The 13,640-nt window shown below is 55.1% G+C and overlaps 1 protein-coding gene across 7 annotated transcripts in view; it reads left to right on the forward strand.

The window, feature by feature from the left end:
- The window catches only part of ABLIM2 (actin binding LIM protein family member 2), a 190,775-nt gene that overhangs the window by 102,288 nt on the left and 74,847 nt on the right, over positions 1-13,640 (forward strand). For all 7 annotated transcript variants that reach the window (XR_008524318.2, XM_024246408.3, XM_024246401.3 and 4 more), the window contains exon 9: positions 7,859-7,936. Coding sequence is in view for 6 of the 7 variants with exons in the window: in XM_024246408.3 (XP_024102176.2) it covers positions 7,859-7,936 (78 nt within the window). In the remaining variant the exon portion in view is untranslated. The remainder of the gene's footprint in view (positions 1-7,858; positions 7,937-13,640) is intronic.

Below are 13,640 nucleotides of genomic sequence, written 5' to 3' on the forward strand. Positions count from 1 at the left end.
GTGAGCAGAGGGGTGACTTTGAATAGAATGGGAGGCAGGTTGGCCTCAAGCAGTTTCCAGCTGGACTTTTCCCTTTAGCTTAGTGATTTGGGGCAGTCCCCATCTGGCTGGTGGTCTGTGACCCAAGGGTGGTCTATGGCCCCATCTGGCTGGTGGTCCGGGACCTGAGGACACCCCTAAGGCCCACAGGTCAGGCCATGTCCTCATCCTGCCGTGGATCTCCGCAACCCCTGGCCTCCCGCTTCCTCCCGAATGTGGGGTGTCCCGTAGGCCTCATCCAGTCCACCAAGCAGGCTACCTTGGGGGTCCTGAGTGACTCTGATGTCCTGTAGCGGCAGGTCTGGGCTCTTGTTTGGGCAGCTGTGCCTGCAGGGAACAAAGTGGGGCATTCAGAGTGTCTGATAGGGTTCGGGACAGCATTCCGACGCAGGCCTGTCTAAGAGAAGCTGCACCTGCTGGCCAGCAGAGCAGGCAGGGCTGGAGGCCTGCACAGGGGCAGGCAGGGGCCCTGGCTTCCCACCTGTGTCCCTGATGCTCTCCTAGCGGCTCTGCTTTTGGCAGGGGAGGGGCCCCGGGGGAAGTCTGCCCTTTTCCGCCTTCCACGGTAGCAGAAGAGTCATGCGATGAAATCCCGCTGTGAGCTTGGCCAGGACGGGGCAGCAGCTAGCTGGCACATTGTGAATTTCGTCATCCTCTCAAATGGCTGCTGCAGTCCATGATTCATTCTACAAGCTACCCTGAGGCTGCCCTGGGTCTCAGGGATGAGCAAGGCAGCAGCCCTTCCCTCAGCAAGCCACGGTGTGTGACTCCGAAGTGACCACAGGGCCCGCACCATTTGTGAGATCCTTCGATGCCCACCGAAGGCCTGTGGAAGGGACCTGAGTGAGGGAGCCTCTCACGCCAAGGCCACCAGACCACACTGTGGCTTGCATGTGTGCATGGGGACACCACCCTGTCTCCTGATGATGTGGCTCCGATGAGCGGAGGAGCACCAGGGTCTTCGTCTCAAGTAGAATTAGAAAAAACAACGCGACACACGTGGTGTAGTTTTAAAGAGTGGAGAGTTTCATAGGCAAGAAAGAAGAAAGGCAGGAGGAAGAAGCCCCCCGGTATAGAGAAAGAGGGAGGGGGAGCTCCAAAGCCAAGACAGGGAACCCCCAGTGGGATGGATACCAGTCAGATATATACACGGGCTGGAGGTGGCAGTGTCTGATTTGCATAGGGCTCAGGCGATTGGTTTGACCAGGCATGTCATTCACATAGCCCATGGAAAAGCTGGCCCTCCCACCCTAGCCTTTTCATATGCAAATGCAGGGCGCCCTGATGTTCTACATACATGGGGATATGTGGGGGCAGCCATGCTGCCAGGAACACGGGGGGCAAGGGCAAGGCCACGGGAATCGCCATGTTTGGGTGGACCCAGTTTCTAGTGGCCTGCATTTGCGCATCAAAGGGTGCCGGCCTGGCTCTAAGAGCTGCTTTGAAAACGAAAACTACCCAAGGACCCCTTTTCTTTTCTATCTGCCTAAAATAATTTCTTTTCTTTTCTTTTTTTTTTTTTTTTTTTGAGACAGAGTCTCTCTCTGTCGTCAGGCTGGAGTGCAGTGGCCAGTGGCGCGATCTCAGCTCACTGCAACCTCTGCCTCCCAGGTTCAAGCTATTCTTCAGCCGCAGCCTCCCAAGTAGCTGGGACTACAGCCACGCGCCACCACATCCAGCTAATTTTTGTATTTTCTTTTTTTTTTTTTTTTTAGTACAGACAGGGTTTCATTATGTTGGCCAGGATGGTCTCGATCTCTTGACCTCGAGATCCGCCCGCCTCGGCCTCCCAAAGTGCTGGGGTTACAGGCGTGAGCTACCACGCCCGGCCCCTAAAATAATTTCTTAATAACTCCTACCACACTGAAACCGACCAGGGCTAGAAAAGGGAGCTCCGCGGCCACAGCTAGGTCCCCTCAAGGGCGGGGTGGGGGCGGCTGGCGCCAGCTCCCAGGTTCTGGCCCCTACTGTGGAGCGGCCATGGGACCTGCAGGAGGCCTGACTCTGGCCAGGCGGCAGCAGCAGCTTCACTGTCTGCACTGATGCCAGCCCGTGCTGACCTCCGGGTGACTGGCCTAGCAGGCAGGGGTCACTTAACCACCGGATGCTGCCAGCAGAGGAGGAAGAAGTCCTTGTGCTCGGGGGGCCTGTGCAGGCGTCCTTGTTTCCTGGGCTCTGTTTGCAGTTGCTTTTGAAGCAGTTATTTTTAACAGAGGGCTAGTTGGCCTCTAGCCAACATGGGGAGGTGGCGCAGGCTGAGAGCGGCTGGCCTGTTAGCGTTGAGTCCAGGGACTGGCGTGGCTCCTGGCCTAATGGTTCTCATACACATCTCGGTCCCCTTGGAGCTAATTGTCCCGGAGGGCCTGGCGCTTCCTGGCCTGGGGGTGGGAGGGAGAGCCCTCCTGCTCTGTGTTGTTCCATCAGGTGCAAGCCAGTTAAGGAGAGCATATGCAGAAGGCAGGCAGACCTGGCCCGCTCCCCGCAGCATCAAACTCACTCGTTTTTGGAAATCCGACACCCAGGTGGAAGTAGCTTCTCAATGCTGCCTGCTAGTCAAGAGGAGAAATGACTCCCGGTCCTAGCCCCTCTGTGCCGGCTCCTGGGGGACTCCAGGACCCTCACAGGAGCCAGTCCATCCCTGCCTCAGGGTTGCTCTTCAGCAAGAGGCCGACCCCTGAGCACCCGGCCCCAGGCAAGGTTGCAGTAGGGAGGAGGGAGCACTCACTATTCTCTGCAGCCTGGAAGGCAGCCCTGATCGCATGGCTGCCCCTTCTGCACCATGGGGATGGGAGCTCTCCCAGGACAAGGACCTGTCCACGGAAAGAGTGAAACTGTAAAATACTGGAAGAGATTCGTTCTGAGTCAAATATGAGTGACCATGACATAGCCCTCGTGTGACCCTGAGAACAGGCGCCCAAGGTGTTTGGGGTGCAGCTTGATTTTATACGTGTCAGGAAGACGTGAGACATCAATCAGAATACATGTAAGACTGACATCGGTTTGGTCCAGAAAGTGGGACAACTCAAAGCAGGAGCTTCCAAGTTATAGGTAGATTTTAAAACATTCTGACTGGCCGTGTGCAGTGGCTCGCACCTGTAATCCCAGCACCTTGGGAGGCTGAGGTGGGCAGATCACCTGAGGACAGGAGTTTGAGACCAGCCTGACCAATATGGCGAAACCCCATCTCTACCAAAAATACAAAACTTAGCCAGGCGTGGTGGCACGTGCCTGTAATCTCATCTATTCAGGTGGCTGAGGCACGAGAATCGCTTGAGACGGGAGGCAGAGGTTGCGGTGAGTCGAGATTATGGCACTGCACTTTAGCCTGGGCAACAGAGTGAGACCGTGTCTCAAAAAAATAAAATAAAATATTCTGATTGGCAGTTGGATGAAAGAGTTAATATCTATAGAAAGGAATGTCTCTTTGTGGAGTCTAAGGTTTTGTCATGCAAATGAGGCCTCCAGGTAGCAGGCTTCAGAGAGAATAGACTGTAAATGTTTCTCATCAGACTTAAGGTCTGCGTTGATGTTAAATGCTGGTGGGCTTTTCCTGAATTCCAAAGGGAGGTGAGCATAGTGAGGCATGTCTGAACCCTGCTTCCCATCATGGCCTGAACCAGTCTTTCAGGTTAACTTTGGGGTGCCCTGGCCAAGTGGATGGAGTTCATTGAGATGGCTGGGGAGCCCTAGCATTTAATTTTTGGTTTACAGACAGCATGTCAGACGTCCCTGGCATCTGTCCAGGGTGCTCAGCAGAGGTGAGAAGGATGTGGTCCTAGCTGCCCTGTCCCCTGTGCCCCCCGACCTCGTGCGTTTGATCATATGGTCACTCAACACACAAACCACGAAGCACCTACTGTGTGTGCTCTGGGATTAAGCATTGTGAACACAGAGGTGAATAAGACCTGAGGGGTCCCTGCCCACAGGGAGCCCCCTATCTGGTGGGGGAGACAGACATGGATGGGCAGGCTGTGATGTGCAGGATGCTCAGAGGTGCTGTGACCGAGAGGGGCCCGGGCCCAGCTGGCGGTGGTCACAGGTGGCTTTCTGGAGCTGCGGCTGATGGCCCAGTCTGGTTCTGGCTCTGGGAGGTGTGTCTGAGGAGCCAGTGATCTTCAGGGGACTGAATGTGGGTTTCAGGACCCTGGGGTGGGAAGGGGGTGGCCCTGCGCCTGTGGGTAGCCCAAGGTAAGCCCCAAGAACGGTGAAGGTGGCCACAGGGACAGCTCAGCTCAGAGGGGTCCCTGCTCTGGCCAGGGGCTGGGTGACTTAGGTGGAGGAAGCCTAGACTGGCCGGGCTGATCCTGTAGGTTGTGGGTTTCCAAGGTGGGTCTCCTTTGGAAAAGTTAAGACTGAGGCCTCCCCTATGCCTGTACAGAGGCCTCAGTGGTGGCTACTGTGGGTGGGAGTCTGAGAGGAAGCTGGAGACTGTGGGGGCCATTGAGGAAGATGGAAACAGGCTTGTTGAGACTAAACGTGGGGCTGTTCTGGTTGAATGGGAGCAAGACAGTCCCGGCAATTCTCCACAGTGGCCAAGGGCGGCAGAGCAAGGCTTGGCATTGGAGTTCTGCTGTGCCTCCTCCCAGCTGTGTGACCTGGTGCAAGTCACTAGCCCTCTCTGAGCCTCAGCCCTTCGGCTTTCACATGGAGATGAGAGGGGTCAGACCATGTGACCCTCATGGCAGGCCTCCCCGGTGACTGTTGAAGGACAGCTGCCTCCCTGGGGCCAGGCAAAGCCGGTGGGGATTGGAGCCAGGTGAGCTCCCAGCCCTTCCATCTCTGTGGGTCTGAACAAGGCACTTGTACTGGTGCCTGGGAGAACACATGGATATTGAGTTCCATTGCCAAGCACCTTTGTGCGATTGCAGTCGGGTAGGGAGAAAGTCAGAAAAAGCTCCAGCCTCCTCCCACTGGGGAAAATCAGGCCTGCTCAGCTCCCTTCTGACTCCTCCCCACCCATCACAGAGCTGGGGACTAAGCCCAGAGAGGGGAATGAGGACAGTGACCTGGCTGCCCCGCCTAGACCCCCTCACACATGCAGAGAGCAAACCTGGCCCCTGGCCCCATGCTGAAACCAGCCAACGCTCCCTCCCTCCCATTTGTACCAAGGCACAGTTGGAGGCTGTGAAACATTCCTCGGGAGCCTGGGAGACTTCCCTGTGCTGCTGTTGGTGTGCTCGGCTTAAGGGAATCTTTCTTCTAAAATACCCAAGTTCGTCTGCTTTGCAGAGAAGAGGGTTCTCTGTCAAGGTCATCTCCTGAGCCCACCTTGAGCTGAAATAATAGTGGGGAGAATTTTTCAGTGCTAAGCACCTCACGTGCCTCATCCCTGATCTAATCCTCAGAAACGGAAAGCCCGTTCAGGGAGCTGTTGCCGGGGGATGGAGGAGGATGCTGAGACTCAAAGGGTGTTTCAATGTATTCATATAAAATGTATGCAGCCATCATTTTGGCTTGTAAAACTTTCGACCTGGCCAAGGAATGGTGGGAACAGTAGATCCTATGTCACATACCTCAGAACTAGCTGTCTACTTTGCAAATAGCAGGTGGTGTTGGGCCATCCTGGGCATGACTGAGGACCCAGCCCCTGCCAGCCTGCAGAAATCCGTGGTCCCAGGGGGCAGGCAGACCCCAGAGTTGATGCCCATCTTGTGTAGCACCAGGGCTGAGGGAAGCCCAGGGAAGTTGGGCAGGCCTCATAGAGGAGGAGGAAGAGGACAAGGAGGAGGAGGAGGAGCAGGAGGAGGAGGTGGTGGCGGTGGCAGCAGCAGCAGCTGCCAAACTTAGGATATGAGGAGACACAGGGCATGGAGAGGACCTGGGCCGATTGAGCGGAGGCAAGTACAGAGGTGGCGGACAGGCGGTGGAGTGTCATGCCCACTCCCTCCTCTCCTTCCTTTCTAGATACAGAATGAAGTTTGTACTCAGGGTTGTCCAGGCGCCACCCGCATGCCGCACAGGGTTGTCCTCCTGCTGCTGCACGTGGCCCCATGTCCAGCGCTGATGTTGCCCATCCTCGCTGGTGTGCGCTGAGTGTAGGAGGCGCTGACTGTCACCCACGCCAGCCGCCGCACGATGCCCAGCCTGAGTCAGGCAGCTGGGGCTTCCCCGATAAAGGCACCCAGCCTGGGCGGCCTGCACAGCAGAAACCCACCTTCCCACAGCTCTGGAGCCCAAAAGGCCAAGATCACGGGGTTAGCTGGGGTGGGTTCTCCCTCGTTGGCTCGTAGATGCTGCCTTTTCCCTGCGCCTCCACGTGGACTCCCTGTGTGTGTCCGTGTCCTGATCTCTGCTTGTGGAAACCCCAGGCATAACGGATTAGGGCCCATCCTAGCGACCTTTTAAAAACCCCGTCTCCAAATACAGCCACATTCTGAGGTCCTGGGGGTTAGGATTCAACCTACGAATGTGGACACAGATCGGCCTATCCACTGTGGTGCCTCCTGGGCCGCAGGCACCGCTGCATGGATGGACCCCTGAGACGGGTGGGACAGGATTGTTGGGGGTGGCAAAAAAGGGTCTGCTCAGAAAATGAGAAGAGGGAGCTACAGTGAGGGCTGTGGTTGGGGTAGGAAACCATCGAAGCAGCAGAGGACGTGGGGGCTGTGGGGAGAGTGAGGGCTGAGCTCTCGGCTGCTGAGGGCTGGGGAGGCCTCTGTGGATATGGGCTCCTTTTGGACAGGGTGAATAGGAGGTGTGGGGAAAGCCAGGCAGGTGGCCCAAGAGTGAGGGCTGAACCAGGAGAGGCCCCTGCCCTGCGGGTGGGGAGGGACAGCAGGTGCAGCCAGAGGTGTGGGGACCACAGAAGGAGTGTGTCTGCAGGGCTGGAAGGGGCTGAGGTGGGGGGAGAGGCAGGACAGTCACGAAAACCATCAGCCCAGGGGACACAGCAGGTGTGGTCCGGAAGGGAAGAGTGGCCCCAGAGAGCAGTGAGCATGTAAGGAGGACACAGGTCCCAGGCGTGACGGCAGCAAAAAGGCCAGGACAAGCCCAGAGGTGCGGTGGGGAGAGGGGCTGCCAGGGGCCTCCAAAGGGCCTTTTCTAAGTTGTGTGTCAGGTGGGAGCAGGTGCTCTTTGAGCTGAGAAAGGCTTGGGGGGCCATGGGAGGGTCAGAGGGCATGCAGAACAGAGCTGGGGGCCAAGCTAGAAAGGGTCTTTAGGGTGACCAAGATGGTCCCGTGTTCCCAGGAACCTGGGCCAGTGGACTAAGCTGCAGCGAGTCCCCATAATCCCGGTGGAAAATGACGCCTCTGAGCATAACTGGAGCTTGCAGAACAGCTTGGCTTGTGTGTCACTCTGGTTCCGTGTGGCCCACCACGTCTGCCTGATGCTAGCTTTTCAGTCATTCATCCGAGCTTGTGTGTTTATTCTAAGAATTCCTTCAGCCCCAGCTTTATTTATTTATTAATTTTTTGAGATGGAGTCTGTCTCTGTCACCCAGGCTGGAGTGCAGTGGCGCGATCTTGGCTCACTGAGCTCCGCCTCCTGGGTTCAAGCGATTCTCCTGCCTCAGCCTCCTGAGTAGCTGGGATTACAGGCACCTGCCACCACACCCAGCTAATGTTTGTATTTTTAGTAGAGATGGGGTTTCATCATGTTGGTCAGGCTGATCTTGAACTCCTGACCTCGTGATCTGCCCACCTTGGCTTTCCAAAGTGCTGGGATTATAGGCATGAGCCGCCGTGCCCGGCCCAGCCCCAACTTTAAAGAAACACCCCAGTGCACTGGCGTGGCTGCTGGAGTGGGACTCCTGACAGTAGTCTCTGAAGGCCCCGAATATTGGTATGTGCCTTCAATCTCTTCCTCTCTCCTTTCTCAGGAAACCAGAACTTCCTCAGAGAGCATCATTTCTGTCCCTGCTTCCAGCACCTCAGGGTCTCCGAGCCGTGTGATTTATGTAAGTCAGGGCCTTTTTATGGGGACGGCGGTGGGAGGGTGGAGAGAGAAGGGGGGGCCTGATGGCCGTGGCTGAGCCCGCCCCTAAGAGAGTTCCCCGAGAACTGTCATCTGGGGCCTGAGGTACAGCCATTGCTCTTGTCCCTGCTTTGGGGTGGAGGTTGGTACAGACTTTATGAGTCTGAAACACAGACATGTTTGTTTGACCTGGCAATTCCCCTGGGAACCTGTCTCCAATTATCTGGTGACAAGAGCCACACGGTGGTGTGTACGCAGCTGTTGTTTATAGTGATGCAGACACGTCACGTCAACAGCCAACAGTCAGGGCTTGCCAGGCACCCAGGCGGGACCCTGCAGGTTTTGCAAATAACAGCACAGATCTGTGTATATCAACACGCACGTGCTCCCAACGTGTTCCCTAAAAGAAACAAGTTAAGGGTGATGTAAATTATGTGATCCCGTTTTTGTTAGAGAGAGAGAGAGAGACTGTGTGTGTGTGTGTGTGTGTGTGTGTGTGCTCGCGCACCTCACACGCTTCCATAATCACATACAAATGTAAAAATGATTGAAAACATTTTAACAACTTGTTACCAGAAATTTCCTCTGGGTGGTGGGATTCGAGATGGGAGATTAGTGTTACCATTATTTGCTAATATTGCTTGTGTAAATACCAAAACTCCTTATCTAGGCGAGGACCCCCAGCTGCCAGGTAAGGGATGGCTTATGCGGTGGTGGTCAGGGGCCACCCAGGACTGCCATGTAGGCTGCCCCTGCACCAGAACCCAGCACTGGAATGGCTGGTGACTGGAACAAGCCCCTTCTCCCCTCCCCGTCCCCGCCAGGCCAGGACCTGGGTTCTTTATGTCTCAGCGGAGGCTGGATCCGCTGGGTTTCCAGGCTCCGGAACTTTGAGACAATTTATTGGATCCGCTCTCTGCTGTGCTTCTTTTCCGCCCTCCTCGCTTGTAGTGGTTGGACACAGGGTCCTTCCTGACCTTAATCCTGACAGTGCCACTGAGGGGTGCACGAGTCCTCAGTTACCGTGACACACTGCTGGCCTGGAGGGTGAGTGGCACTGTGGCACTTGAGATGTGCACTCTGAAGCTTAGGCAGGCGCATGAAGGCACCGGGTTGGCTGCGTGCCCTGGGCGAGGTGCCATATGCCTGGAGCCTCTGGGAGCGCTCAGTAAGCCACAGAGACCCCCGGGCACCTTCAGTCCAGGGCTCACCGAGGCACTGCCTGGGTGGCAGTGAGCACAGCGCCTGCCCAGAAGAAGGCTGTGGGAGACGCTCACTGCCGTTACCGTTACCATCATCTGTGTCAGCCTCCTGGGGGCTTGAACAACAGAAATAAATTGTCTCAAAGTTCCAGAGCCTGGAAACCCAGGATCAAGGAGTCGCCAGGGTTGGTCTCCCCATCCCTGGCTCCTTGCATCCTCACGGGTCGTCTGTGTGCATCCGGGTCCTGATTTCTTCCCATAAGGACACCAGGCAGATTGGACTGGACCCACCCTAACAGCCTCCTTTTAACTCTGCCTCCAAATGCAGTCACATTCTGAAGTCCTGAGGGTTAGGACTTTACCGACCTAGGAATTCGGGGAGACACAGTTCAGTCCATAATACCATCATCATCCTCATGAATAATGATTATGACAATTATCATGTGAATGAGATCATGTTTGTGTAGGGGCACAAAGGTATGGTCTGTTTCCTCACCCGTTGAAAGGGTCACAGCTGACACTCCTATAACGAGAGACAAGTTCGCAAGAGAAAAGCATGACGGATGTATTTAATCAAAGTTTTAGGTGACACAGGAGCCTTCAGGGACGCAGGTCCAAAGACCCAGGGAGGACTGTCCTTTTTAATTTTGGTTTTGAGACAAGGTCTGGCTCTGTCGCCCAGGCTGGAGTGCAGTGGTGAGATCACGGCTCACGGCAGCCTCAACCTTCCTGGGCTCAGGTGATCCTCCCACCTCAGCCTCCCAAGTAGCTGGGACTACAGGCATGCACCATCACACCTGGCTAATTTTTGTATTTTTTGTTGAGATGAGGTCTTTTTATGTTGCCCGGGCTAGTCTTGAACTCCTGACCTCAAGCAATCCACCTGCCTCAGCCTCCCAAAGTGCTGGGATTATAGGTGTGTCATCATGCCCGGCCAACACTGTTCTTTTTGTTTTTTTTTTTTTGAGATGGAGTTTCGCTCTTGTTGCCCAGGCTGGAGTGCCATGGCTCTATCTCAGCTCACTGCAACCTCCACCTGCTGGGTTCAAGCGATTCTCCTGCCTCAGCCTCTCAAGTAGCTGGGATTGTAGACATGCGCCACCACGCCCAGCCAAGTTTGTATTTTTAGTAGAGACGGGGTTTCTCCATGTTGGTCAGGCTGGTCTCAAACTCCCGACCTCAGGTGATCCACTCGCCTGGCCTGTCACAGTGCTGGGGTTACAGGCGTGAGCCACTGTGCCCGGCCTATTTTTATGCTTAGATTGGATGATAACTGGGCGGCCATGCAGAAATGTGATTGGACAAAAGGTGTGTGATCTGATGGGAACAGACTGAGTGGGGAAACAGCAGGGCCGTCTGCTCAGATGCTCCTTGGCCTCTCTGGGGAGCCCTTCTTCCTCCAGGTATAGGGCAGGGGGGTCTTAGGACCCACTCTCAGGCAAGCTAGGTCAGAGAATGTCTCCATGGCCAGGTCGTGCACAGAATGAGGGAAAGGTTAGACTCATGTTTCTAGGCTTCATGGCTGGCTTTGGGGAGGAGCTTCTACTTTGTATGACCCACCTTGGGGAAGAGGAACTCTGGTTTCTAGGGCTTACATCAGCAGGGGTGGGAAGGAAGAAGGTGAGAGACAGGAGGGCAGGAGGCAGTCAGAGAGACCCTGCTTCCGAGGCCTTCCACTCTCCCTTAGGTCAAAGTCCTCAGCATGCTGTGGTTCCGTACTTTGGGGTATTGTTTTCTGAGCCCCAACATTTGCAAAGCACTTGGCATCCGGCTTGGTGCCTGCTAAGCACTCATTCATGATAGCTGTTGCTGTTGTTGTTGTTGTTGGAACCTGCATGGCACATAGTAACTGCTCATTAAATATGAGCTCTTTTTTTTGAAACAGAGTCTCACTCTGTCACCCAGGCTGGAGTGCAGTGGTGCGATCTCGGCTCACTGCAAGCTCTGCCTCCCGGGTTCACTCCATTCTCCTGCCTCAGCCTCCTGAGTAGCTGGGACAACAGGCGCCTGCCACCACACCTGGCTAATTTTTTTTTTTGTATTTTTAGTAGAGACGGGGTTTCACCGTGTTAGCCAGGATGGTCTCGATCTCCTAACCTTGTGATCTACCCACCTCGGCCTCCCAAAGTGCTGGGATTACAGGTGTGAGCCACCGCGCCCAGCCTCTTTTTTTTTTTTTTTTTAAACAAACTGGCATTTGCAAGGAGCGTGGGATGGTAGTGACTGTGTGTGCATGCGGTGAGCAGTGACAGCGGCCTCTGTTGTCATGGTCCCACTTTCAAGGCCATGCAACACTTTCAAGGCAGAGCTGGGCTTGGAGCCCACAGGTCTCCGTGACTCCGAGGCTTAGGTTTTTTCCAGGAGACCCCGCTGCTCAGTACTGTAAACAGCCATGGTGGCTCCTTTCCTCTTGCATCAGGCAGTTACAAGCATGGACGAGCACAAGCTCCCAGTGGAGCCCTGGGGACCCAGCCACTATCAGGCCAGATGGCATCCCTGTTCTGGGTAGGGGAAGGGGTTCCCGTCCACAGGAGAGATTGGGACAGACCCAAGTGCAGGTTTCAAGCGGGACGCCTGCCAAGGGATGTTGGTGGGCAAAGAATTTCTGCACCAGTGGGGCGTTCACTTGACCCAGGTCACCCGCAGCCTGGTGCACTGTGTCTCAGCTTTGATGGACTTCCTGCTCGGCCAAGTAGGTGTGCACACAATTCCAGTTTTAAACAGAAGGCCTCGAACGAATTAATCCAGTCTCCCAGCTCTTAGTTTGACACAAGAGAGAACGTGTGGAGTGCCATGCTGCCTCCTCTTGGCCTCAGAGCTGTCCAGGGACCTGCCATCAGTGTGCCCACGTTGGTGATGCCACTCTGAGATACGAGCTGACTTTGCAGCCTCTAAGTGGTGGAGCCACAATGCAAGGACACGTTCTCCCAATTCTGACACGTGCTCCAAGTACCATGGTCAGCACCCAGCCTGGCTGCATCCCAGCCCTCCCAGGGGCCAGACAGGCCAAAAGCCAGAGCAGCCCTGCTCTCTCTCCCACCTTAGGGTTGGTGCCACAAGAGTGGGCACTGCACACGGTCCGGCTCTTCACCAAGATGATGTGATCTGGTGGGCAAGCCCTCCTTATCCCAGGGTTCTGAGCTGCTTTTCTTTTCTTTTCTTTTCTTTTGAAATGGAGTCTCGCTCTGTCGCCCAGGCTGGAGTGCAGTGGCATGATCTTGGCTCACTGCAACTTCTGCCTCCCGGGTTCAAGCGATTATCCTGCCTCAGCCTCCCGAGTCTCTGAGATTACAGGCACCCACCGCCGTGCCTGGCTAACTTTTGTATTTTTAATAGAGACAGGGTCTCACCGTGTTGGCCAGGCTGGTCTCAAACTCCTGGCTGAAGGTGACCCACCCACCTTGGCCTCCCAAAGTGCTGGAAGTACAGGTGTGAGCCACCACGCCTGGCCCGCCCTGCTTTTCATCTCACCTCTGTTGGTGTCTGTCATCAACCTACTGTGTGCCTGGCCCCCTGCTCTGTGCTGAGCACCCCCACGGTCTCAGAAATGGGCCGTTCCATGTCCCCGTCGGGTGCTTTGCAGGTTGCAGCTGCCCAGGCCTGCCCGCTGTGGGTGGTTGTCAAATACAGCGTCCCCTTCCTTCACCGTGAGGAACAGACCGGCTCTCCTTGCCATTCACGTGCACAGGAATGCACTAGAATCCGCCGAGTGGCTGCATCTTCTCCATGGACCATGAGGGCTTGGCGGGCAGGGACTAGGCCTCGTTCATCTTAGTTTCCAGGATAAAATGTGCACACAGTAGACCCTCCATAAACCATGGGGCTTTTGGACATCACCTATTTTACTGCTCTTTTGTTTCTTCCAAAAGCAATCTGCATTTATTTAAAAACAAAAACAAAAACAAAAAAACAGTAATCAGCACACCAGAGGAAATTAAAGCATTTACATCCTGCCAGCCACAGTGGCCCTGCCGATGCTTCTGAGGCACCCTTCAGGTCTCGCTTCTGTGTGTGTGTAATTTTTATAACATGAGGTCACACTGAACATATTATTTTGTAACCTTTATTTCAACATGGCAATAGTGCAGAGTATAAAAGCAACGTTCTTCCAGTCTGTGTTATCATTGACTGGGTTATATGGTAATGATACTGTCGTAGGTGGCCGTATTAGTGTGTATTATGCTGGGTGGAGTGTGGGAAGGAAGAAGGCAGAGAGGAAAAACCCTTTACACACACTCCAGAGGCCTTCCGCCAATTACAGAGTGCAGCCCGTTGTCATGGCAACCACCCAAGGACTTGGCATGGGGGGACGTGGATCTGCAAGGCCACTTAGCAACCTGTCTTGGGGATCAGGCAGGGGCTGTTGGCATCGTGCAAGCTGCCCTCTCTGACCCCTGCTGTCAGGTCCGGGTGGTTCAGGGAAGCCTGAGGAAGGCCGGGAACTAACCCAGGGCAAGGCGGCCCCCTATGCTGTGGGGCTGGACA

This window comes from Pongo abelii, chromosome 3 (assembly GCF_028885655.2).
Source record: "Pongo abelii isolate AG06213 chromosome 3, NHGRI_mPonAbe1-v2.0_pri, whole genome shotgun sequence".
Taxonomy (NCBI): Eukaryota; Metazoa; Chordata; class Mammalia; order Primates; family Hominidae; genus Pongo; species Pongo abelii.